The sequence below is a fragment of the Odocoileus virginianus genome, unplaced genomic scaffold (genome assembly GCF_023699985.2).
Source record: "Odocoileus virginianus isolate 20LAN1187 ecotype Illinois unplaced genomic scaffold, Ovbor_1.2 Unplaced_Scaffold_17, whole genome shotgun sequence".
Taxonomy (NCBI): Eukaryota; Metazoa; Chordata; class Mammalia; order Artiodactyla; family Cervidae; genus Odocoileus; species Odocoileus virginianus.
The window spans coordinates 932,667-955,612 of record NW_027224279.1 but is presented as its reverse complement, the minus strand read 5'-3'; the positions used below and the strand labels follow the sequence as shown (position 1 = coordinate 955,612).

At 43.8% G+C, this 22,946-nt stretch overlaps 1 protein-coding gene across 1 annotated transcript in view; it reads left to right on the top strand.

Annotated features, from left to right (window-relative positions):
• The first annotated feature begins 574 nt into the window (after positions 1–574).
• EGFR (epidermal growth factor receptor) overlaps positions 575–22,946 on the top strand; it is a 209,749-nt gene continuing 187,377 nt past the window's right edge. The window contains exon 1 of the mRNA XM_070462898.1: positions 575–827. Within this exon, the coding sequence (XP_070318999.1) occupies positions 740–827 (88 nt within the window). The 5' untranslated portion in view covers positions 575–739. The remainder of the gene's footprint in view (positions 828–22,946) is intronic.

Genomic DNA, 22,946 nt, shown 5'->3' with positions numbered 1-22,946 from the left:
TTGGTGACCTTGTTTCATTTGAATTCGAGGGTGCTTGACGCGACCTGAAGGACCCTCGGGCTTGAGAGCGCATCTCAGAGAGCAGGCACCCACCCCAGCCACGTGGGCGCCGCTAACGAACGTCTTAGCTGCCAGGCCACTTCCGATCCCCACTAGGATCCCAGGGTGCTCAGAGGAGTTGGGTGACAGGATAAAGCAGTGGCTTCCCCCCGGGCACCCTTATCTGGCCTTGGGCCTAGGGCTCAGCCAGTTTGCCTGGAGTTAGTACAAGTTTGCTCCGCAACTTGGGGGGAGAAAGAGGGGAAATGGTAACCCCGGCACAAAAGTGGCTCGAAGAAGGCTGGATCAGGGAGACAGCAGGCGCGTCCGCCGGGGACGCCCGGGTCGGCTCCTCACGGCCCCTGCCTGGGCACCGGACTCCTGGGGCAGCCGCTGTCCGCCGCCCCTAGTCCTGCCGGCCGGCGCTCCTCCGGCGGGTTCCTCCTCGGTCAGGCTCGCCGTCCGCCCCTCCTCCCGGGCCCTCCTCCTGCAGCCCGGCCTCCCGGCGCCCCCGCCCCCGCCTCCGCCCCAGCGAGCTAGAAGTCCCGGCGGCTGGCGCAGCGCGCAGCCTCCGCCCCGGCTCGGTGCGCACGCCCGCGGCCCCACGCGAGCCCTGTCCGTCCTGCGCCGCCGTGTCCCGCGCCGCCGAGACCCGCGCACGGCGGCCGCTGCGTCCCGACCAAGTGCGGAGCCCGGCGCGATGCGACTCTCCGGGGCGGGCCGCGCGGCGCTCCTGCTGCTGCTGGCCGCGCACTTCCAGGCGAGTCTAGCGCTGGAGGAGAAGAAAGGTAAGGACGCCCGCGCCGCCGTCCTTCCCGTCCCGGGCGGCCGCGCTTTCCGCCGGGCTGCGGAGGAATGCGCGTCTCGGTTCCGGGCGGCGGGGCAGCCTCGGGCGCGGGGCGCGGCGGGCCGAGGAGCCCGGAGCGCGGCTTTCCCCTCGGCTCTCCTGCCCTCCGCGGGCTGGACGCCCAGGCGAGCGCGTCCCAGCACGTGCGCCCACAGTCTGCCCGGGGACTGAGGCGGGACACGATGTCCACCCCGCTCCCTCGGACCTCCAGGACCGGAGCGGCCCTCCGCGCCCGGCCCCGCACCCGCGCCCAGCCTCGGTCGGGCTCCCGCCCCAGGGAGCCGTCCTCCCGGAGCCGCCTTGACCTGGAGGCCCGGAAGCTGGTTCCGGGCACCGGCCACCTGTGCTACGGGTCAGGGAGGGCCGAGGTCCCTATTGGCACCGGGGGGCGGGTCGCACAGCGCCTCCACGCCCGGGTGCGGCCCGAGCTGCCCCCGCTGTCCGCGCCCCTCGGGCGGTGGACTCTCCTGAGTGGTGGTTTCCCGGGACTCCGGAGACTCGCCCCCACCTGCAGCCCTTGGGCTGTCCCGGCTTCGAGGTGGATGGGACGGAGCGGTGGGACAGGCCGTGGCCAAACAGCCGGAGCTTGGTGCGAACGCCCCAGGGGCGGAACCCATCCTGGCTGGTTCCCCACGGTTTCAAAACAGGGCTCACAGCAAGCTTTCCTCCTTCAAATCCAGAAATTTTTGTGTTTGCGATGTGTTTTCTAGTTTTGACGAATTTGACATTAAGCCAACCGAAATATTAGACTTAATTTATTTAAAAAACAAATTGATGTCCGTGATTCACGTGTGCCAAATATCCAGACTGAACATGAGCGAGTCTGGCTTCGTGACTGCCGACCATAAACCCACTTGAAATGAGAAACATGCCTCAGAAGGTTTAATTGCACAATTTCAAGATCGAGCAGCTTGGGTTCCGAGAGTCAGGTCTGTACTTGCTGTTGAGGTCATTGGCACAGAATATGGTGCTGAGCGAGTTTGATGCGGGAGCGCTAAGGCATAAAGCAGTGGTTCCCAAACTTTGTTTCAAATTTCCATCACTTGGGATTTGAAACAGAACAAACAAAAAACGATGTCTGGCTCCCACCCCTAGACTTTGTCATTTTACTGGTCTGGGGTGAGACCTGGTTGTATGAATTTTTAAAAAGCTCTTCAGGTGCTTCTGTTGGGCAGCCAGGTTTGGAAATCACTAGCGATAGAGGTGAAATCTCTGGCAAGACTGCTGCCAATGTAGAAAAGCTCTTTTGGAACATCTGGAGTTTTAACAGTCTTGCAAAGGAAAGAGAATGATGATTTTAGTAAAAAAAGAAATTTTTTTTTTCCATGAAAGTCTCTCCTCCTCTGAGTCCCAGGCTGTGGTCCAGCTCCTGAATCAGTTGACAACAGGATTCCCGCCCGAGGGCAGGTGGCAAGGGGACCCCATCCTTATTTTAAACCCTTGGAGTGCCTCCAAAGCATCACTTTTCTGACTTCAGAAATGTTCCCAGCTCTTTGCTGTTACCCTTCTGAACACTACTGTTAGTGCTTAGAGATTCTTTTCTAAGAAATATATAAATACCACTTAAATTGCCTGTTAGTCCCATGTTTGTTTAAAACAGAATGCTCCTGAATATAATAGTGAGAGTAGGTGAACAAATGTTAAAGTAACATAAGAGGACCAAAATGTACGGGGCAAATTATTAACATCAAGCGTTAAAGACCTGTATTGATCAAATTTGGTAAGTTTTATTCTAGAATATTTACTCATTTTAGAGAGATTTGTTTGGTTCTAAGATATAGTGTCCTTTGGTCTTACTGCACTTGGTCCTGTCAGATACCATTTTAAGTGTCTTTTTTCTTCCATTTATTGTTATTAGTTGGAGGCTAATTACTTTAAGTGTCCTTTTAATCCTTACATCAACCATACAAGTTGGCTCTTGTCATTATATGTGGGGAAACTGAGGTACAGAGAAGTAAAGTGACTTTCCCGCAGTTTGCAAAAGGCAGATCTTATATTCAAACTCTGGCCCTCTGGCCCGGGAGCCCTCACCTAGGCGCTGCCTGTGTTGCTTTGTGTGAGTTCTGATTTTAGAGGAGCCCTGTCAGTGTGTGTGATGTAGGATGCTGGCAGAGGGAGGAAGAAGACGGGATGAGGAAGCCACCTGCCCACAGTCTGGACTCCTGCTCCCAGTACTCAGGAGGCCCCTTTTGTGGAAGAACTCTGCCACAAAGTGAGCAATGAATGTGGAGATTGCTGGAGGAATGTTGAGCAAGCTCCTTGCTTTTGAAAAACAGAAAGGTGAAGGTACTGCTCCAGAAGTGATCCTGGATGGTATTCTCAGCTAGGCCATCCTGCCTGGCCCCTCCTCAGATATCCTTGGCTCAGTAGATCTGGGCTGTATAAAAGGGAACAAATTCGGAGATTTTGCATCGTATCCAGGATGAAGCCTCCCTTTCTTTAAGGAGACCAGAGGACGCCCACTCAGTACTGGCCTGGAGGCTGGGAGCCTGTGTCCTCATTCCCACTCTGTGTGAAGGTGGATGTGTCCCTTGCCAGCTCTAGGTTCTGAGACCTTGTTTCTCAATTCAACGAATGTTTATTGAGTGCATCGCATGTGCTAGACATTATGAGTTAAAAGGGGCCATGGTTATCCTAACGGTTTTTATGGTTTCCAGAGTGGTTCTTTAGGCCAGTGATTAAGTAGTATCTTGCTTTTCAGATCTGGAAAAGAAACCAGCGTCTGTGTGTCTGTCATCTGTTCACACTGTGTAGCTCCATCTAGCAGTAAATGGCTGATAGCTCCCATCGGCTTTGGACTGCCATTTCATGCTTCATATATTTAGTTTCATAGTCCATAAATTTTCAAGAACTTATTCTGAAATTTGAAGACACCAATTGCCAGAATTCATTGTGCTACATAATTAGAGTCAGTCCATGTGCTGGCACTAACATGTTGTAAAATGTTTTTAGAGGTGGTGTCAATAAAGAGGAAGAATTCTGCCCTGCTTAAAAGAAAATATTCTTTGTTTTTCCTTTGGTCCAAGCTCCAGAACCAGCAGCTAATGTCTGAAACTTTCTTCACAGGAGTGGCAAGCCAGCTCTAACATTAAACTGATGATCATGGTGTTTAAGAGAAGATTGCCCATATTGGTACCCCAAGCCCAGATATGGGGCAGGATCTGTGATGGGGATCCTCAACTTGTAATAGAACACCCAGAGACTTTCCTGGCCCTTGCCATGTGACTTGCTGTGAAAGTTGTGTGTGTGTGTGTGTGTGTGTGTGTGTGTGTGTGTGCGCATGCGCTTTAATTTGGACTTAGTATAGTAGAAATGGGTTTTGGTTTTACTAATGGGGATATGCTTTCAGATAAGATCCAAGTTCTAGAACAAGTTCTAGGCATTGTTTCCTTGTAGACATAATTCAAAAACTAGATTCTGCTTCTCAAACCCTGTTTTGTTGTCTTCTATCATTTTTGGACATTCAAAATTATAAGAAGCATTTTTTATTTCAGTTAATTGTTACTTGTTTATTTCTGAACCATCAACACGGGACAGAATTTACATCTTAGTTTGTTCTTATATGTCATTCCCATTTGCATCAGAGCTTCTGCTCATACCTTCTTTTTCATCTTCCTTCTAAAAGGTTTTTTACCTGAGAAAATTCCAACAGTTTTTTCTTTGCACAATGTCTAAGGGTAGTCTGCCATCCAGCCCATGGGCGTAAGCAGGTGAGCTTGAATTCAGGCAAGGATCCAGGCTTTGAGACTTATGCCAAATAACCAGTTTGACTGAAATTTTCACCTTTTCAGAGTCATCAGGTCCAGCTTCCTTGCAACAGGTTTAAGTAGACACGATCCAGTTGTCTAGAAAGTTCCCTGAGCCAGCTGGGGCAGAAGGGGTGGCTGGGGCTGGTGAGTGTGGTAGCTTGTTTACTTAGCCCCATTAGAAGCTAAGCGCTGAATTTGACATTTTAATCTCTGAAGACACTGAAGTATAATATCAAATGTTTGACCCTGTTGACTGAGCATCTGTGAGTTGCATATGCTTAAAATAAATTTTACTCCTACCAAATTTCAGCAGCTTGCTTAAGAAAGTCATCTGTGAAAGCTTGAGTGTGGGGTAGAGTTTCCTTCTTTGTCCCACATTATACCCCATTTTGATGGGTTCTCATGGAAAAACCCAGAGTCCAAGTATCTTTTCTGACTGTATCTGGAATGTGCCTTTATCAAGAGTCTTGAATTGCAATTTAGTGAACTAATGATTGGATGAGAATGTCTCGAACACAGTTCTCTTTTTTTTAATTAATTTTTTTATTGAAGGATAATTGCTCTACAGAATTTTGTTGTTTTCTGTCAAACCTCAACATGAATCAGCCATAGGTATACATATATCCCCTCCCTTTTGAACCTCCCTCCCATCTCCCTCCCCATCCCACCCCTCTAGGTTGATACAGAGCTCCTGTTTGAGTTTCCTGAGACATACAGCAAATTCCCATTGGCTATCTATTTTACATATGGTAATGTAAGTTTCCATGTTACTCTTTCCACACATCTCACCCTCTCCTCCCCTCTCCCCATGTCCATAAGTCTATTCTCTATGTTTGTTTCTCCATTGCTGCCCTGCAAATAAATTCTTCAGTACCATCTTTCTAGATTCCATATATATGTGTTAGAATACAATATTTATCTTTCTCTTTCTGACTTACTTCATTCTGTTCTAGGTTCATCTACCTCATTAGAACTCAAATGTGTTCCTTTTTATGGCTGAGTAATATTCCATTGTGTGTATATACCACAACTTCTTTATCCATTCATCTGTGGATGGACATCTAGGTTGCTTCCATGTTCTAGCTATTGTAAATAGTGCTGCAGTGAACAGTGGGATACATGTGTCTTTTTCAATTTTGGTTTCCTCAGGGTATATACCTAGGAGTGGGATTGCTGGGTCATATGGTGGTTTTATTCCTAATTTTTTAAGGAATCTCCATACCATCTTCCATAGTGGCTGTATCAATTTATATTCCCACCAACAGTGCAAGAGTGTCCAACACAGTTCTTGATACAGCCACAATTGCACCTGTTACTAGGTGGCCAGTAAACATGGCTTCGACTTAGTTTAGTATATTTAATTATTATTATATGAATTAACCACTGTTGTTCTTCCTTTGAGTAAAAAGACAGGTATTATTGTGTACGACAACTTTGGCTTTTATTTGCATGATTTTTTCTTCAAGCCATTGTGACAGTTTGCTGTTCAATCCATGGTTTGAGCTCTGGGAATGAATCTGACATGATACTTGCCCATAAGTGTTTAGAAGTCAAGTAGAGGAAGAGAGATCTACAGATAACAAGTGTGAAAATGTCACAGAAGCAGTGATAGAATTCAATGCAAGATAAAGAAGTCTTCTGGTATTCAGTCCTTGCTTTAAATACTGCCTGGAGAGAGGGCTAGGTGTAGCACCAAATGGAAGGATTACTCATTTGAGCCTGTAACGAACTATGTGTATTTCCCCAGATAATATGATATGAAGGACATTCCAAGAAATGTGTCAAGAGTAGCAAAGTCCTGAAGAACACTGGTTATCCATTGTGGTGGGAGGTGAAGGGAGAGCTGAGGAGGCTGCAGTTGTTTGGGAGCTATGTGTGAAGGGAGGGGCACATGCAGGTAGGAACTGGTGTAATGTATTTGGCGTTCCGGAAAGAAGACTCTAGCAGGTTTGTGGGGAATGGGTTACATGGGCAATGGTAGAAATAAGGAGATGGGTGAGTCATGCAGGTGAAATGCTGTAGCATTTCAGTGAGGGTGCAGAACAAGAGACTCTGGCAGATCTGGAGGTGGAATTGATTGATAATCATATGTAATGAGTATAAGAAAGAGAGAGTCCTAGGATGATACACAGGCTTCTGACTTGAAAACCTGGCCAAACATAAATCCATTCACAGAGGCTGCAAATGCCCCAGGAGGAGCAGAGTCAGTTGGTGGGATTTGCGGTACACTGATGGAAAAGTCCAGGAGACAGTTGCAGTATACAGGTCTGGAGCCCAGGAGAGTGGTGGCCTTGAATTGTTGTTTTATTAGGCATTTCAGTGTCTTTGGCATTGTCTTTGTCTTCAATGTCTTTGGCAGGCATTGTCTATGGCAGTAGAACAACTCACCCCAGCCTCTTTGTCACCATCCATACCGAGCTTGGCCAGGTTCTAGATCACCAGCTGCTTTTTGGACTAGGCCACTATGATTAGCAAGCCAGATTAGGTGCAGATGTTAGCAACCATATACATTGTGTATGTAAGTATGTTAAGAATCATGTACTTGTAATCCTGTTATCATGTAATAATCATGTAAGTATGTTGAGAATCATGTTAGTATACTGCTGCAAATCGTCAGATGAGAATTCACCATTTCTTATGTAGGACAGCATCAGATTTTTTTTCTTTTACATGTTAATGACTGAACCAAAAAGACTAGGAGGTGACTCTTTAAAAAAACAAAACAGAACAGTAGCCTTTGAACTTTGAACATTCCTCACCAAGAAACTTTTGGAAAAAAAGGATGCCCTAGGTCAGTCCAGTCAAAATTTCTGGAGGATGGAGCACCTTTAAAAACTCCCTGGGTGGTTGTGAAGCGTACATTAAGTGGTGTGTGCAGCTTGTGCAGAGAAGTTTTGTCTCTGTTTCCTGACTCCCGCTTTTCACATATTACATGGGTTTCCTCAAGATCAAGGAACTGGTTTATATTTCTTTAGTAAATGAGTCTCAAAGTTGCATTTTTTTTTCATGAATTGATACATGGGAAGTCTAGTCCAGTGGCTTCTAAGCATGTCCCAAGACAGCAGTAATAGCATCTTGATAGGAATGTCCATTCCTGAATCCCCAACCCAGACCTCTGGCTAAGATGCCTGGGGGTCAGGCCCATGATGTGATGCACACCAGGGTGGGAGAGCTGCTGATGTGCTGTCTGCAGACCTCATGTTGGGTCTGAGTTCACTGGAGGAGCACAGTAACAGTGTCTGGCCTTACTGGATTCATTGTTTGCAGCTGAGTGGGGACAGGGACACGTGTGGTACAGCATCTCATGACAGACATGATGGGGTTTGATGGGAGCCCAAAAAAGGAGCTGCATCTGTCTCTATGACAGTGGCAATGTCCCCAAAAGAGGACATTTAGTTGAACCTCAAAGGATGAGTTTTTTGCCTGGTCTCCATGCGAAGGGAAAAGAGAGAGGCAATATTGTGGCTGATGTTCCTGCAGTGGGCCCACCATGACTGGTCATGTCATACATGCAGGGGCGAAGGCTTTTAGCATTTTCTGCTTCATTTTCTTGATAATCATAAGGAAACTTACAATATCAGAAGTAAAGTGCATTTAAAAAATATAATGACCATTTGGTCATTTTCTTAAATATTAACTAGATATGAAGGATTGAACTGAATCTGGACAATAGTTGATAGTTTTAACATTCTCCCCAGTAGCATGATTTGTCTCTAAAACTTGTGAATAAGAAAAATGACCTTGTCTGATCCTTTATTAACTCCTACTACAGAAAGCAAAGAGAGAATGAAAACAGAAGTCTGCATAATTCTAGACACAATAAATACTTGCTTAATCACACTGAACTCAGAAAATCTCTCAAATTAATCGAGCCTTGCTCACCTGTAAATTATAGGACCTCTGTTTCCTGATTCGCTCTTGAAAGCTGGTTTACCTGTTTATTTGCAGAGGCCGTTTGGAAACAACAGGCAGACATGGTTGTTGATGCGCCTCGTGTACTCATTCCTGCCTTTATGTGGAAAGAAATAAGGCGGAGGTGGTTCTAGACCACTGTGTACTTAGAGCATTTATGAAGGACTTTATTTCAAATGCAGCAAAGTGATACCTGATGGTTTTACCACTACAGACGCCCAGGCCTGCTCCTAGTGGGTGGATGTCATGATGGCCTTAGCAGTTGTAGTCCCTTACACATGAGATTATCATGGCCACTGGCTAAAGTTCCTTTCTTTTACTCTAGGTAAAAGCTTCTTATTTTTCTTGGAGAAAACGGACCCCCTGCTTATAGTCTCTCCAGGATGACAGCTGAATATGTGTGAATGTGTGTGAAAAACTCTGTGCGTTTTACTTTCTTTGCCCTCAATCATAAATTCATCTCTAGTGTCTGGACTAGAAACAAATCATTTATTGAACCTGTGCAAGTCCTTTAGGAAAGGCAAGTGTTTCTGGAAATCTCTTGTGATTGTAAATGGGATTTCAGAAAGTTTTTCAAAACTTTTTTTTTTTTAATAGCAAAACCGTGTTTTACTTACTTATCAGCAAATGCTGAATACCTGAAAAATGTCGGGAGATTTCATTGCCATTCTTTTTCTGCATTTACACAATATCTCTTAGCTCATTCATATGTGTCCTAAGCCCGAGTAGATGGCTAAAATTGTGCTAAACAATATAAATTAAACTATTTTAAGTTTGTTGTAGTACTAAGTTGCAAGAGCCTTTTTTTTTTAACTAAGGTATATCTTAATGCAATACTAGAAAGTTTAAAAATTAACATCTCTTTCACAAGGAAAAAAGAACCCAGAACTTCCAATTTCGTCTACTTTTGATTAAGTCCAGATGAATGACAAAAAAGCAAAAGGTGGTAGTTGAAGCTTTATTGTATCACCTGTTGGTGTTTAAGTTACTGATTTTAAATTCAATGCGTTTCAAGACTTTTTCTTGGTTTTGATTTGCTACAGAGTTAATAAAGAATAAGAAACCTTTCCTTATAGTTACTTCCTGATTGCTTTATCTCTTAGCATTTCCTAGTACTTATGCCTGGACTGTATTTACAAGTAAGAATAATGTATTACCTTAATCTGTCCTCCCTTCCTCCTCCTTTTCTCCCTTTCTTTTGTTTTTGGAAGCTGCTATGAGTAAGCCTTTGCAGAGAAAGAAAACTTTGACAAAAGATCACAATGAAAAACTTTGATAAGTGACTGTAAAAGTATAGAATATATTTTTTTTAAGTTAGAAAGTATCAAAGACATTCATACTTACCATTATTTTTAGTACAAGTAAGCGTATTCACGCATCACTCCTTGAAAAGTGGCATTGCTCAAGGACTTTGTCTCAGTGTGCGGCTTAGTGTATTTTTCCCCAGTAATCTGTTGTTAGTTCAAGGGGGAAGAGAAAACAGGCTAGAATCTACCTTCCCAGTTTCAGCTTCCATAAAACAACTAAACCAGATGGTTCTGAGACTCCTGCCAACTTGAAGTATCTATGAAATTAAAAGCAAATCTAAATGCATGCAAGATATGTATTTAAAAACATTGATAATAAATGTATTGTCCCTATAATTTAGATGCTAAAACATTGATGTCATAATAATAATAACAGCTTGCATTTGTGCAGCACTTCACAGTTTACACAATGCCTTAATATCCGTCTTTCCAAGCCTCCTAACAACCCCACAGGATGGAGATAATTATTCACATTTGAAGGAGCAGGACTCAGGCTCACAGGCATTCTGCACTTTGCTGGTGGTCTCTGGACTAGTTGACACTTTGGTGCTGAGAGCTTTTCCTGCTTCACAACAGACACTATTTTCAAACTCCTGTGTCAGATGTGCCCCAGACTCTCCTTACTCCTCCTTTGAGACGGGTTTTTAGCTGTTGATGCCTCCTATCATTTTTAGTCCTATTTGTGAATCAAAAAACGAACAGTATTCTTCAACATTTCTGTTATACTTCTCTTACTTGTATTTAATGCCTCTCAGAAGTTCTGTTCTGTTTTTGTTCCTTTCCTGTTTTTCCTCATGGTTTGAAGTATTTTTTGGGAGTTTTCTTATATATGTGTTAGAGTAGCCTCTTTCATAAGATATAGGCAGTGAATTTTTGAGCCTTGAAAACATTTACTCTAGAAATTAAATGTATAACTTTACTGTAAAGAGTCATAAACCCTCAAAGAGATGTGGGTTCGATCCCTGGATCAGGAGGATCCCCTGGAGGAGGAAATGGTAACCCACTCCAGTATTCTTGCCTGGAAAATTCCATGGACAGAGAAGCCTGGAGGGCTGCAGTCCATAAAGTCGCAAAATTGAACAGGACTGAGCGACTGAACACACACAACACAAACTTATTTAAATTTGCCAGACCTGTAAATACTTGAAGAAAAATGAAGGGAGAAAGTAACTTGATAGAGCAGTTGGATCAGTTAGCAATGCCTGTGGCAAAGTGTGCTCATTTACTTACACAGTTCTGTGAAGAGTCATATCTGTGATTTAAATGAAGCACATACTTCAGTTCATTAGGGTGTGTAAACAGCTATTACGAAAAGATACACACTCAGTAAACAGTGTGCACTGCAAGATGGCTCACAACCTTTACACGAATCCATTCTGGATGGTATCCTCCCTGGAAGCATGGACTTTAAGGAGAAATTATTACAAAAATAAAATTGTTCCACTTTGAGGGGCTTTGTTAGTTAAATTGATGGAACAAGGAATGTGACAGTGAATGGGTCCTTCATTTATGCAGAGACACCTTTTCTCAAAGAAATTCCAGATACAGTGTTTGTTCTCCTCCATTACGAAGGAAAGGACTTTTGTTTGTCGTCGTTGTTTATTCCTAGCATAGTGGAAACTTTTCAGTGCTCCAGCAGAAATTCCCCCAAAGCCTGTTCATATTTCATAATTATCAAGTGAAATAGGAAAAAGTTCTGTACGTAAGCAGAATAATTGGGCTGCACTTGCTGCCTCTGTATTACAGGTGTAGGTCTGTCACTGAGAGAACACGTGATCTTTGCAGCCTGCGACAGCACAAACAGAGAACAGGCAGCTAGTGTGTTGATTTCGGGGCCACTTTAGTAACTGAGCCTCTAAGTCTTGCCAAAGTTACTTGGGCAAAAGCTATGCCACTTCACCTTCAGTCAGCAAAGTCTGCCCAGCCAAGGCAGAACAGAAAGTTAAGCAATTTGGTGAAACAGAACAACATAAGGAGTCAATCAGATAAATTGACCGGTTTCTCACTTCACTTTCAGCCTCTAGGTACTCTTTTTTGTTTAAATGCACTTTGTGCCTGGTTTGGGGGAGGCAGTAAGTGCAGAAGTCCCAGGGGGATGGAGGATTTGGGTGGGTATCTCGAGTCCACATTCCCTCAGGACGTAGTGATTGTTCTTAAAGTCTCGAGTAGAAAAGCTAAGTTTTTAGATTGTTGAGCAGTAGCTACTAACTATGCATAATGTTGCCCAGTTGCAAAAACAAAGCATTCAAACTGTAGCCAGGAAAATAAGTAGTCAAAAGTTCCAGGTCTGAACCATCCTAGGAAGCAATGAGAATGGGGTATTTGATGCCTTGATGGGGACACTTGTCAGGAGTGCCTGCTTCTCCTGCATTTTTCTTTCCTCCTTGAACTTCATTTTGGGGAGAGTTTGGACTTTATCCACCTTCTAAGCTTGTATCGTCTCACCTAGGTGACAAGAGAGAGGTGGACCGAGGTGACAGTCACAGTGAAATGCAGCAGTGGTGAACACAGGGCTGCTGAGTGCATGTTTATAGAAGTTTTACAGGCTGGGTGACTTCTGGACACTATGTACAAGGTTGATTTTTAATTAAGACAGAACCACTAGGTAGAATGTAATGTAATAACAATATGCAGTCCTGATCTCATGACTGTCACATGTGCTGTTCACAAGCTGCTCTGTCCAGCCAGAGGGGCTCAGGCTGAGATTAAGAGGCACTTTAAAAGTAACAAATGATAACTAATTAATACCCAGTAGTTTTGAGATGAGCCATCAAGCATGCTGACTCGGTGGCATCTCTCGGGGATGGGGAGAGGGTAGCATCATGAAGTCTGTGTCTGTCTGGGGAAGCGGCTCTGGCCAGCAAGGTGGAAGCTGAGTGTGCCTCACGGGGAGGAGCGTGTCTGCAGAGGGGTTTCCTTAGAGTTTGATCGGTGACATTTTGTAGAGCTTCACACACATGCATACACCTCTGCCTCCTGGCGTGGCCTGGCTGGCCCTGACTGGTGGGAGCCATGTGCATCCTGACACATGCGGCTGGGACATGTTTGCAGGTCTGCACGTGTGTGCCGCCTCCAGAGACGTGAGACCACTGCCCTCTGACCACCCTGACTGTCTCTGTTGTTGGTGTCATTTTGCCACAGGTGCTTCAGGTCACTTATCAGTGATCTCTGCCCACTAGTTGATACAGAGTTGATTCTCCCGAAGAATCTGTATCTGTTTGTATTTTGGGGACTGTGAAGTGGAATATGTATGTCACTTATTAAAATGTCATTATTAAATGGGGGAAATGTCCCTGGGCTTCTTGACCCAAACAGGGAAAGAAGACACTTCCTCAGCCAAGAAATGACTACAAATGACTACATTTGTGGGGTGAAGAGGACCTCCCAAACTGGCGGCCAACAAAGTCATATGCCAACTGTTCAGGGCTCTTGGAGTAACTACTCTCAAAACAAAAGCTTCCATTAGGTGGGTGTTTGTGAACCTCACTGGTTCTGTGTCCAGAATTATCATGTTTATGATTAATTTTTCCAGTCTACATATTATTATGCTAAAGGATGCATTAGACCAGTGATTCTAGGACCAATCATCATCAGCATTTGACAGATGACTTTTTTTTTCATTCTAGAAAAGGCAATAATAACCTTCTTTATCTCTAACATCTATTTGATGTTAAATTTTTTATAAACAGGACAAACAAAGTGTGCACATGGGGCTAAAATATAAATATACAGACTGATTATGTGAGAAAGTGTCTAGATCTGCTATGTGGCACCTTTTTGGATAAAAGTTATTGAGGCTCCTCCCCCTGAACCCACATGGGATGCTGTGGGGTCTGGATCAGGCTTCACCTCTTGGGTTGCTGGCTCAGCTGAGCAGCCCTGTGAGCCCTGGTCTCCTCATCTTTAGAATGGAGACACAGTCATAGTGCCTATCTCCTGGTGCTGCCAAGAGGATGAAAGGAGATGATTGTTTAGAAGATGGAGTCCATTCCAGAGGAGCTCGCTCCATCACTGTGTAATTGCTGTGCCTTGCACTCTGACCTCTAACCCTCACCGCAACCTTTACGATTCCTGTCCCTACACCTGTCTGAGCTCATCTGCCCAGGAAGGGTCACTCTGGACCCCGTCTGGGACCCGCATGCCTCTGCCCCAGACACCCACCAGCTCTGGGTCCTGGGAAGGCTGTGGGGTCCCAGCAGGAGAGGCTCCCCAGACCCACTTTTTCCCTCCACAGTGGACCTCACTTTCCCTCCAAAGAGCACTGTTGTTGTTTTGTTCCTGTAGATCCCGGAGCCAGTTTTTAAAATGCTCCTGGTTCCATTGTACAACTTGATGACTTATTCCTGTGCTGTGTGCATGTTAGCACTTCATTATGGCCACGGTGAAGGGCCGTTTCTCATCCGCTTTCCTTGCTCACCTTTCTCCTTTCATCACCACGGCACACATGGCAGGGATGGCCATACACGTTTCCCAGCCTCTAAGTCTTCAGGGTCCCCTCGGCAGACGCCCTGCCGGAAGCCCTTGCCCCTCTCAGTCACAGTTAAGTTTCTAAAGGAAGAAAAAAGTGGAAGTGTTATTTGATCTGAAACTAATTAAAGTGTTTCACGTAGTGCTTCATGCACCTGTCATGGGTTCTAAGCCACTACACATCCTACTCAGGGGCTGCTGCCTTCATCCCGGCACCAGCCTCATAACTTCCTTTGCTTTCCTGTTCTTCACTGAGTTTGTACTAAGATTTTCAGGTGCTCTTGTGGAGCCATGAAAATGCACCAGTTACCTATCATTTTTCCTGTCTATCCATCTATCATTTCTATCATTGTTTTTGAATTTGCAGGATAACAGATGGTCATGAATTAATACACTAGAGACTTGCTATTTCCTAGCAGCAGCATATAAAAGTTATTTTTAAAGTTGTTTTAAATCTGAGTAAAAATAAATTGCTTTTGCTGCAAGAAACACCAAAAATGGAAAAGCTAACAGTACAAAGTTGGTCATTTATCTCATAGGCATTGCTAGCAGCATAGCTGCTTTATAAACAGTGAGAGGATTTATGAGACACTTAATTTACAGCTGGGTTGAAGGGCATTCTAACCTTTGCTCCGGGTCTTGCACCCTTGAGCTTTTTGGAGTCACATGGTGCAGGGTGGGGATGTAGCTTGCCTGGGAGCGGGCTCTTTGAAGACAGGCAAGACACAGAGAGGAAAGCAGTCAGCACTCAAGCAAATGTTTATTTTCTTAGAATATTAACTTTATGGATAGCATTTCTTTTTTTAATTTTAAGAATGGGAGAAAAGAACATGTGTGGTTAGGAACATGAGAATTAAGCAAGTTAACCACTGTACATTCCCTAGATAATGTTAGTGACAATAAGTTCTTCACTTTCAAACCATGTTTTACAGTGGGTGTTTGTCCGAACTTAACGTTTGGATCTTATTTTTTCTCAATTTTTTTTTTTTTTTTTTTTTACTTAATAGAGGAGTTCAGAAGACTTTTTAAATTGTAGTTCTTAGGACAAGCATACTGGAAACACTGACCGAGTTATGTAAATATGAATGGTGGTTTGTTGTAACAGCAAGGGTTTTTTTTGTTAGCTTTTTATTTTGAAAGAAGTACAAATTCACCGGAAGTTGCAAAACAGGCACAGGGGGGTCCTACGCACCCCACCCCCCATCCCTCAAGTGGAACATCCTAGCAAAGCGGTAACTATTCAGTTTGACATCTTTATCTAATAAGCTAAATGCTCGCTGTTTTAATTAGTTTTTTAGGTAGTATTATATAAATTAGTCTTTATAATACTGTTTAGAAGGTAATTTCTTAAATGAAATTTGTTGGTCTCTAAAGTCGGAGACCATGGATTCCTGAGGAGGGAGAACTAATGAGGGATGAGTGAAGAACATAGCTGAACAGACGGACAGAGAAATAGAGACAGATAGATTGATTACTTTTTTGTTGATTATTTGGACAAGCCAAACATTTTCTTGTAGTTTTGGGGTTAATTTGCCAAGTTTATATTCTCTTCAAGTCAGAGTGGCTGTGTTTTTTTGTGTGTACCATTATATTCATCCCACGTTTATTTTCATCTGTTTGGTCTATTTTGCCTTCTTTAAGGGCTCGGGAAGAGGGTCTTCTGGATTGCTGGTGAAGTGAGGTTTCTTGATTCAGATGCTGATTCCACGGATATGTCACTCAGTGAAAAATTCATGGAGCTGCACATTTTTTATTTGTATATTTATCTACATATATATTATGCTATAATAATTTTAAAATACTGGAATCACAGTCATGCAATAGAGAAGATAAAAGACTTACAGGGAAAGCCAAAGTTTTATTAGAAAAATCAGGATCTCAAAGACAGGTATTGGACTTCCAAGTCAAGGCTTTACATTTGTTCTTTCTCTTGGTATAAATAGCAAAAAGATCTCTCCAATTCAAAGTGAGGCTGTTCTTACTGTTACTTCAACTTACTCTAAGCCAAAGATGGAGGAGCTCTGTACAGTCAGCAAAAACAAGACCGGGAGCTGACTGTGGCTCAGATCATGAACTCCTTATTGGTAAATTCAGACTTAAATTTAAGAAAGCAGAGAAAACCACTAGACCATTCAGGTATGACCTAACTCAAATCCCTTACAGTTATACAGTGGAAGTGAGAAATGGATTTAAGGGACTAGATCTGACAGAGTGCCTGATGAACTAGTGATGGAGGTTCGTGACATTGTACAGGAGACAGGGATCAAGACCATCCCCACAAAAAAGAAATGCAAAAAAGCAAAATGGCTGTCTGAGGAGGCCTTACAAATATCTGAAAAAAGAGAAGTGAAAGGCAAAAGAGAAAAGGAAAGATATACCTATTTGAATGCAGATTTCCAAAGAATAGCAGAGATAAGAAAGCCTTCCTCAGTGATCAGTGCAAAGAAATAGAAGAAAACAATAGAATGGGAAAGACTAGAGATCTCTTCAAGAAAATTAGAGATACCAAGGGAATATTTCATGCAAAGATGGGCTCCATGAAGGACAGAAATGGTATGGATCTAACAGAAACAGAGATATTAAGAAGAGGTGGCGAGAATACACAGAAGAACTGTACGAAAAAGATCTTCACGACCCAGATAATCATGATGGTGTGATCACTCCCCTAGAGCCAGACATCCTGGAATGTGAAGTCAGGTGGGCCTTAGAAAGCATCACTAGGAACAAAGCTAGTGGAGGTGATGGAATTCCAGTTGAACTATTTCAGATCCTAAAAATGATGCTGTGAAAGTGCCACACTCAATATGCCAGCAAATTTGGAAAACTCAGCAGTAGCCATAGGACTGGAAAAGGTCAGTTTTCATTCCAATCCCAAAGAAAGGCAATGCCAAAGAATGCTCAAACTACTGCACAATTGCACTCATCTCACACACTAGTAAAGTAATGCTCAAAATCCTCCAAGCCAGGCTTCAACAGTACATGAACCATGAACTTCCAGATGTTCAAGCTGGTTTTAGAAAAGGCAGAGGAACCAGAGATCAAATTGCCAACATCCGCTGGATCATCAAAAAAGCAGGAGAGTTCCAGAAAAACATCTATTTCTGCTTTATTGACTATGACAAAGCCTTTGACTGTGTGAATCACAACAAACTCTGAAAAATTCTGAAAGAGATGGGAATACCAGACCATCTGACCTGCCTCTTGAGAAATCTATATGAAGGTCAGGAAGCAACAGAACTGGACATGGAACAACAGACTGGTTCCAAATAGGAAAAGGAGTACGTCAAGGCTGTATATTGTCACCTTGTTTATTTAACTTATATGCAGAGTACATCATGAGAAACGCTGGGCTGGAAGAAGCACAAGCTGGAATCAAGATTGCTGGGAGAAATATCAATAACCTCAGATATGCAGATGACACCACCCTTATGGCAGAAAGTGAAGAGGAACTAAAAAGCTTCTTGATGAAAGTGAAAGAGGAGAGTGAAAAAGTTGGCTTAAAGCTCAACATTCAGAAAACTAAGATCATGGCATCTGGTCCCATCACTTCATGGGAAATAGATGGGGAAACTGTGGAAACAGTGTCAGACTTTATTTTTGGGGGCTCCAAAATCACTGCAATGGTGACTGCAGCCATGAAATTAAAAGATGCTTACTCCTTTGAAGGAAAGTTATGACCAACCTAGATAGCATATTAAAAAGCAGAGACATTACTTTGCCATCAAAGGTCCGTCTAGTCAAGGCTATGGTTTTTTCCAGTAGTCATGTATGGATGTGAGAGTTGGACCATAGAAGAAAGCTGAGCACAGAAGAATTGATGCTTTTGAAACTGTGGTGTTGGAGGAGACTCTTGAGAGTCCCTTGGACTGCAAGGAGATCCAACCAGTCTATCCTAAAGGAGATCAGTCCTGAATATTCATTGGAAGGACTGATGTTGAAGCTGAAACTCCAATACTTTGGCCACCTGATGCGAAGAGCTGACTCATTTGAAAAGACCCTGATGCTGGGAAAGATTGAAGGCAGGAGGAGAAGGGGATGACAGTGGGTGAGATTTTTCGATGGCATCACCGACTCGATGGACATGAGTTTGGGTAAACTCTGGGAGTTGGTGATGGACAGGGAGGCCTGGCATGCTATGGTCCACGGGGTCGCAAAGAGTCAGACATGACTAAACGACTGAACTGAGCTGAATTGCAGGTTATTTTAAATATAGGGTTAAAAAAGGATAGCATTCGAGCGGCATATTCCTCCTTCTTACATATATATATAAATCCTCAGAGAGAGAGAGCCTCTTTTAACTGGTATTAACCAACTGGAGAATTCTTGCAGAAAGACAGTGTCAATCAGAGATAACCACATCTTCCTTCCCTGCCTGTTAGTGTCGGGCTCTTGTGGAGCTATATTTAGACGCACACAGGGAAAGAGAAGAGACAACCAATCCCATGGCAAAGAAACTGCCAATGCATGTGGCATATGTGGGATCCTCTTGTGGGACTCTCCAGAGACTCCCAGATCTCCAGGCATGCTGAGCCCTGGTTCTTACACCTGTTACACCTGTTAGACTGTGCTCACAGTACCACAGGGGCACTTTATCTTAATAAATTGGTATAATTTGGCACCATCTTATGTTTCATTTTCATTTTGCAGTTCAGTTCAACTCAATAGACATGCATTAAATATTTCCTGCTTATACTCTGTACCAAAAAGCTACTGGGGACTGACTTCCATAGTCAGAAAATATAGTCTGTGCCCATCGGGAGCCTTCAGTCCAGAAGCCTGTTCTTTCTTTTGCATTTCTGAAAGTGAGAATTTAGTCTAAAGTGGTTTGTGAGTTCTTCCGAAGCAAAGCGACAGTCACATAAAAGCTGAACGGGTTCAGTAGGTGCTGGCACGTGGACGAAGCATGGTGTAGCTCTCAGAGTCCCTTGCAGCTTTCTCAGAGCCTCTGACACACTTCATTTTGTCTTAATAATCATGTAAGAATAGCCACTGTTTACATTTTTGATCTCTTTATCAGGGACAACAAGCCCCGAGCTTCTGTGTTCACAAAATAACTGAAGTGGTTCAGAAAATCTGAACTCCTTCCACGTTTCTAAGTCAACATCTAAAATCATTTAGCATAATCTTAATAGTTGTAAGAAAGAAAATTTCAATCCTTTGGTAAAACTGCCAGAAAGATACTGACTTCTTTTTTTTCTGGTCACAATACTTGTTAATACCTTCCTCAAAAGGTCTTCTCAGTTCTGAATGCTGATTCTAAGATGGTTATTTTGACACTGGATGGGAAGCTGGGGCAAGGAGATGCCATGGACTTGCTGCTGGGAGGGAGTCTACCAGACTGTCTACAATATTCCATGGCTGAGTCCGGTGCATGTACCCTGGCACCTTAGTGGGGCCTGAGATGGACCAGGAGGGTGGTTGTGAAAGGAGGACATGGGTTCAGGTGGGTGGGCATTAGGAAAGAGTGCACACAGGAGAGGAAGACCGTGGGGAGTCCCAGTACCACAGGGGCCAGAACAGTGGGTATGAGGCAGAGCAGGCAGGAGTGTGAAAATGACTGTCAGGAAGCTGGAGGAAGCACCTGGCCTGCAGCATTGGCCTTTTCCTGAAGAGTGAATCTTCCTCCAGAGGGAAGGGGCTGTGAAGAGCCCAGAGGTTCGCAGGAAAAGTGCTGAACAAACACATCACCAAGCAGGTGCGCTGTTCCTACACAACTCTAAGCTCACCATGTGTCCCCACCTGGGCTGGCTGCTGAGAGCAAATCCACTCCCACCTTGAGCTTATTCAGTAGTGGTGGCAATCTTGAAGCTTCTCTAAAGTTGCTCTTAAACGTGGGGGTCATAGATGTATCCCTTGGGGAAGAGCCTGTGGATTTCCTGAGATTTTAAGTCCTATTTATTCATTTTGAGGATAATCTAAATTCTTTTGAACTTTTGTGCAGACTGAGCCATTTGGTGGCAACAGATCACCTCTTGATGGTGTGTGCAGGTGAACCTCACCCTCCAGTGATGTCTCTGCAGTCACCCATGTATTAATGGAATTAGGAGGAGAGAAGAAAGCTGTCCACTGAGCCACATGTTTACTGTGCGTTCCCCTTCTCTTCTGTTGGTTAGGCTGCCTCTGACCATGGCTGTTGCCTGAAAAGAGTTGCCTCAGCTACTTCACTCAGTTTTTTGGTTGTTGAAAGCAGGAGGATGCATCTAGTACCAATAACCCAAGAGTGGACAGAAGCAGAGATGTGTGGATGAACTTTTTATCATTTCAGAGTCTCCATTTGGGGTCCAAGGGAAATTGTCTTTCTGTTTAAAAAAACAAAAAATCCCATGCAGTATTAAATATGAGCAGCCTCACTATAAATGAATGAAGCTCCCAGGAACAAGCAAACAGGTTCTTTTTCAACACACCATAGCAGGGGCCTGATCATCAGATGTCCATTGACATCACGTAGCAGAATTAACTTGGGATTGGAGGTTCTGTTGTACCCTCCCTGCTGTGTGAGGAACCTGGAAGACAGGTGTGGGGGTGGGAGAGATGGTGGGAGAGAGTGGAAGCGAGGAGCAGTGATGAGAACGAAGGACACCTAACGGGCAGGGGAGGAGCTCTCAGGGGCCACGCCAGACTCCGCAGGTAGACAGGGAGGGGAGTATGCAGGGATGAGGAAGGGCAGAGGCTCCTAGAGGGACAGGGCGTCAACTCCGAGTCCAGAGTGGGATGGCCTGGCTGGGGCAGAGCCCCTCTGTCCCGGGGGTGGCTGGAGACCGAGCATCATGCAGGGTTAGTGCTGAGGTCTTCATTTATAGAGTGTGTCTGGGAACACTTGAGTGTGTAGATATTTAAGGGAGAATTTCCATGCATCCATGCTTGTTCACACTCTCACACTGTCACAGTGGCTTCAGCCTGCATGCACCCAGAGCCCTGCGAGCAGGGAGCCGCCCCTAAGCTACTGAGGATGAAGGAAAGAGATGGGTGCTCTCCAGGCACCCGGCTGATATCATCTCTTTCCTAGACTAACTAATCTCCAACATATGACTGTCCTCTGAACTCATACACTGACGGTGAAGCAAAGATTCAGAGCTCTGTGAGGGTCACAGTGTGTAAGCAGGTGTTTTTAAACAAGTTTGGCAATACATGGGGTAGATCCAGCCTTGTCTCCACTGGCCCTTGTTACAACAAAGAAAACTACTTATCGAAGTTTTATTGTAGAGGTGCCTCTCCACATCAAGCTTGGAATCTGGCCATGTGAGCTCAGAGGAGTGGTTCCACCTAAGGAAGCATAAGAAGTGGATTATACCTCTATAGCTATATTGCCTATAGGATTTCTGCAGAAGTACTATACACATATATTCAAAGAAATATTAAAGTCAGGTAGGATCGAGATGCTTAAGAAAAAGGTGAGCTGGGTAGATCTGTGTAGTTACATGCATTCTCTGTTTACTGTAATGGCATCGGGGAAAAGCTTTGGTGAGTACAAAGTGGGTGAATCAGACCTTTGCAATACCTTTTACGCATTGCTGTTTTTATTTCAAGGCTGATTTGAACGATTACAGAGTAATATTTAAAGTGCTTTCCCGACTCTGCTTTGCTCTGCATTTCCCCATCAGGTCACTGGATTACTGGAGGGAGATGTTCTTGGTTTTTGTTTTTCAGTGTCTACTTATAAAACATGTCTTTTGAACTACCATGTTTCAGAGATAGCATGCCTTTTCCCAGAAAATCTCAGGTTAAGATTAAATAGGCACTGGATGTTTATCTGATTTTGTTTATGGGACCATGAGAAATTTGGTAACCTTGTATATACTTTACACTATTAACTAGGTAAGAGGTCATTGGAACATTTAGAATTCCACTATAAACTTCTAAAATTGTCAGGTCAAGTCTATTGCATCAGAAGATATTTGCTATTCATCCAGGAATAAAATCAGCTATGTGAAAAAGAGTGGGGTTCTATTTGGAAATCTACATTCAGTGACAGAAGCTCCAGCAACATCAGATTCTTCCGGAGTTCACAAGGCCTTTCTGCACCGGCCAGCTTGCTGGATGCCTTAGCAAATCAATCGGAGCCTCTACGATGGGATGTTGTAACTCTACACATGCGGTCAGTCAATTGTGGAAGAAGTTATATATGAAGCCACAGAGTGAGCCTGAAGTACTCTGTACTTCTTTTATGACATTCTAAATTGCATTATCATTATTTATGTTCTGGTGCAAATTTCTCACTAGGTTGTAAACTCTTATGTGAAAAGCAACTCTCTGATTCATTCATCCCACAATGTTCAGCCCCATCCCAGGTACACAGTAGGCACTAAATAAATACTGACTGCACACATTGAACATGTCTAGGGTATGATTGGATTTCAAATAAACTTTTGAAATCCGAACACATCTTTATTCACCAGGAAGCATGAATTATTTTTTAAAAGCAGCGGTGGGGGAACTTTTTAAACCAACAAAAGATTAGATTATGATGATCTTAATTCATGAATTTTCTCATTGGCCTTCTTTAATTTTGGAGTACATAGAAAAGCAAGCATGTCTGAAGGAGAATACCAAGTGTTTTATTATTTCACTTTTCGGAGAATTTATCTCTAAAGTGAATAACTTATATTGGTTTCAATGTATTTTTAA